The sequence below is a fragment of the Salvelinus fontinalis genome, unplaced genomic scaffold (genome assembly GCF_029448725.1).
Source record: "Salvelinus fontinalis isolate EN_2023a unplaced genomic scaffold, ASM2944872v1 scaffold_1760, whole genome shotgun sequence".
Lineage (NCBI taxonomy): Eukaryota > Metazoa > Chordata > Actinopteri > Salmoniformes > Salmonidae > Salvelinus > Salvelinus fontinalis.
Genome location: NW_026601969.1, coordinates 3,773 through 7,500, shown reverse-complemented (window position 1 = coordinate 7,500; position 3,728 = coordinate 3,773). Strand labels below are relative to the sequence as shown.

Sequence of the window (3,728 nt, the reverse complement as noted above, 5' to 3'; positions counted from 1 at the left end):
TCAACTGTCTATGTGCTAACCTCTCTCACTATGACTGTTACAATACCAGTGTAGTCAACTGTCTATGTGCTAACCTCTCTCACTATGACTGTTACAATACCAGTGTAGTCAACTGCAAACAGGGACAGTGTAACACCCCATTTTTATATCTCAAAACCAAAAAATGTAATTAGCAGCCAATGTTTACTATCTTATTTGGGGCTTTGGCAGTCAATTGAAGAACATTCCAACAGTATTTCTGATTGTCTTCTCAACTCACCATCACATACTTTTAATGTGGGGTTATGACAGTCAATTGCAAATTAGTCTGACAATGTCTCTTATCTCACCACCACTAATGAGATGGGTGTGGCTTAATGCATGTTGCATCGGAGCTTTTCAAAGTCAGGGGGCGTGGTCGACAGAGCGCACCTCATCTCTGCTGTCACATCCAACCTGGGTCGATATTTGGTTTGAATGCAGACAAAAGCACTGAATCCAGCTTCACACAGATATGAGCTGGCGAAGGGTACATTGAGTTGTAATGGCCAGAGGCAGACGGCAGGGTGTTCCCTTTGAGTCAGGAACCAAAACTCCTCCGCAGTGATCTGTGAATGTGTTGTCTGTAGCATTCAGTCACATTACAGCTCGATCAGCTGTTCGATTTCACTTACTGGCATGTCAACTGAGCCAGGATCACAGTCAAATGGATTGGGAAGTAGGTCCCAAAGTGCTCTTCCAAGCGCTGGAGGTGAGCAGTCATCACTGGTGTGGGACACTTCCTGATGCTGTGTTCTGTTAGAAACATGCACAGCCGAGGGAAGTGGGAACGGTTCGCTTTTAAAAGACTCTCTCTCCAATAAGAATTCTTTCCTCTGAATCCACTGATTCAGTCACTCATCTGGAGAATGTTTTTGTATTTCCTCTATATGCTTCTGTTCCATTTGTTCAGTTTCCCAAATACTGTATGTCTGTTACATTGGCAAGGAGACACATTTATTACTTTCATTACACAGAAAGTGAAGTCCTCTCTCAATGCAAAAGATATTTCCAACACTCCCCCTCGATAACCATCAAGCCTCGGTGTGAAATAGAACATAGCCATTCTCTGATCCCATATCTCCACATGGTTTTGCGAACAAGTGTGCGCCCAGTGATGTGGTTTGATGTACACTGAACAAAAATATTTACTTCACATGTAAAGTGATGGTCCCATGTTTCATGAGCTGAAATAAAAAAATCCCAGATATGTTTCATATGCACAAAAAGCTTATTTCGCTCAAATGTTGTGCAGAACGTTGTTTACGTCCCTGTTAGTGAGAATCATTTCTGTCTGTAATGAAGTCCTTTTGTGGAGAAGAATAATTCTTATTGGCTGGGCATGGCACCCCATTGGGTCCACCAAGCCCACCAGTAGATCCCATGGAATCAGTTTTTCGTCAAAATAGCCACGCAGCACACTGAACATTCCCTGTGCCGTTTCATGCTCAGGAATCGTGAGACAGAACAATATGTCCTCGAGAATAGCATCCCCCGACATTGGGGCCGGGGCCTCACAGCTAAAATCCATTTGAAGAGCATAAGCTGGGGAGTTTTTGAGTGGTTCAGTCAGAGCTTGCTCTTGATTGCCAACAATAGCATCAATTATTTGTTTGACAGCGCTATCTGACAAAGATATTGATGTGAGTTTTTGGGCCCCTGCCTCCCCACACATTGTTTCACCGTATAAATTGCGGCCGGTAATATCAAAGTCTCTGTAATAGTGTGTGGTTTCATAGCATAGCAGACCTAGCCATTCACCGTGGGAATGATAACCACTGCTCCAATAGGGTTTATCTTGGGGGGGGGTCTCCACTCACTAACCACTGCCCCAATAGGGTTTATCTTGGGGGGGGGGGGGGGGGGGTCTCCACTCACTAACCACTGCTCCAATAGGGTTTATCTTGGGGGGAGGTCTCCACTCACTAACCACTGCTCCAATAGGGTTTATCTTGGGGGGGAGGTCTCCACTCACTAACCACTGCTCCAATAGGGTTTATCTTGGGGGGGGGGAGGTCTCCACTCACTAACCACTGCTCCAATAGGGTTTATCTTGGGGGGGAGGTCTCCACTCACTAACCACTGCTCCAATAGGGTTTATCTTGGGGGGGGGGGGGGGGAGTCTCCACTCACTAATCACTGCTCCAATAGGGTTTATCTTGGGGGGAGGTCTCCACTCACTAACCACTGCTCCAATAGGGTTTATCTTGGGGGGGTGGGGTCTCCACTCACTAGCCACTGCTCCAATAGGGTTTATCTTGGGTGGGGAGGTCTCCACTCACTAACCACTGCTCCAATGGGGTTTATCTTGGGGGGGAGGTCTCCACTCACTAACCACTGCTCCAACAGGGTTTATCTTGGGGGGGGGGAGGTCTCCACTCACTAACCACTGCCCCAATAGGGTTTATCTTGGGGGGGGGGGGTTCTCCACTCACTAACCACTGCTCCAATAGGGTTTATCTTGGGGGGAGGTCGTATTGAGCCTACTGTATCTAGACAATGCTCTTCAGTCCAGTACTATTATTAAGAAGAAGACTACCAGCTACTCACTCTAGGACGTCTCTGTTGAAGGGCTTCTTGCTGTTTCCCAGGAACTCTCCAATCATCTGCCTGCTCAGGCCCTTCCTCTGAAGCAGGAAGTGAGCCACACCTATGGGCGTGTCCGGGATGAAACCTCGTGAGATCAGGAACTGGAGACCCTTATCAGGGTTACTGACAGAGAAGAAGAAAGAGGAGGAGAAACTAGATATTAAAATCACCTTTATTTGGGTCAATATTATACAGTACACAAATCCTTCACATTTCATGCCCTCACATATAAAGGAGAGAGGGTGGAGACCGGCAGAGAGGGGTAGAGAGAGGAGAGAGGAGGAAGAGAGAGATGAGAGGTGAGGGAGGCTGGAGGAGATTGTTATACGTGAGACCCCAGCTTGCTAAACAAGTTCCAAAATCCCCAAGACTATGAAGATCAAAACAGTCTGGTGATGACAGTCTGGTGTGGAGGCTAGCAGTAAAACATGGTGTTATTGACAGTCTGGTGTGGAGGCTAACAGTAAAACATGGTGTTAATGACAGTCTGGTGTGGAGGCTAGCAGTAAAACATGGTGTTAATGACAGTCTGGTATGGAGGCTAGCAGTAAAACATGGTGTTAATGACAGTCTGGTGTGGAGGCTAGCAGTAAAACATGGTGTTAATGACAGTCTGGTATGGAGGCTAGCAGTAAAACATGGTGTTAATGACAGTCTGGTATGGAGGCTAGCAGTAAAACATGGTGTTAATGACAGTCTGGTGTGGAGGCTAGCAGTAAAACATGGTGTTAATGACAGTCTGGTATGGAGGCTAGCAGTAAAACATGGTGTTAATGACAGTCTGGTGTGGAGGCTAGCAGTAAAACATGGTGTTAATGACAGTCTGGTATGGAGGCTAGCAGTAAAACATGGTGTTAATGACAGTCTGGTGTGGAGGCTAGCAGTAAAACATGGTGTTAATGACAGTCTGGTGTGGAGGCTAGCAGTAAAACATGGTGTTAATGACAGTCTGGTGTGGAGGCTAGCAGTAAAACATGGTGTTAATGACAGTCTGGTGTGGAGGCTAGCAGTAAAACATGGTGTTAATGACAGCCTGGTATGGAGGCTAGCAGTAAAACATGGTGTTAATGACAGCCTGGTATGGAGGCTAGCAGTAAAACATGGTGTTAATGACAGTCTGG

The 3,728-nt window shown here is 46.4% G+C and overlaps 1 protein-coding gene across 1 annotated transcript in view; it reads right to left on the bottom strand.

Annotated features, from left to right (window-relative positions):
• Positions 1-2,888, bottom strand: part of LOC129849934 (IQ motif and SEC7 domain-containing protein 3-like) — a gene marked incomplete at its 3' end in the record, with an annotated part of 18,564 nt that extends 15,676 nt beyond the window's left edge. The window contains exon 1 of the mRNA XM_055916603.1: positions 2,569-2,888. Within this exon, the coding sequence (XP_055772578.1) occupies positions 2,569-2,825 (257 nt within the window). The remainder of the gene's footprint in view (positions 1-2,568) is intronic.
• Between the last annotated feature and the right edge of the window lie 840 nt (positions 2,889-3,728).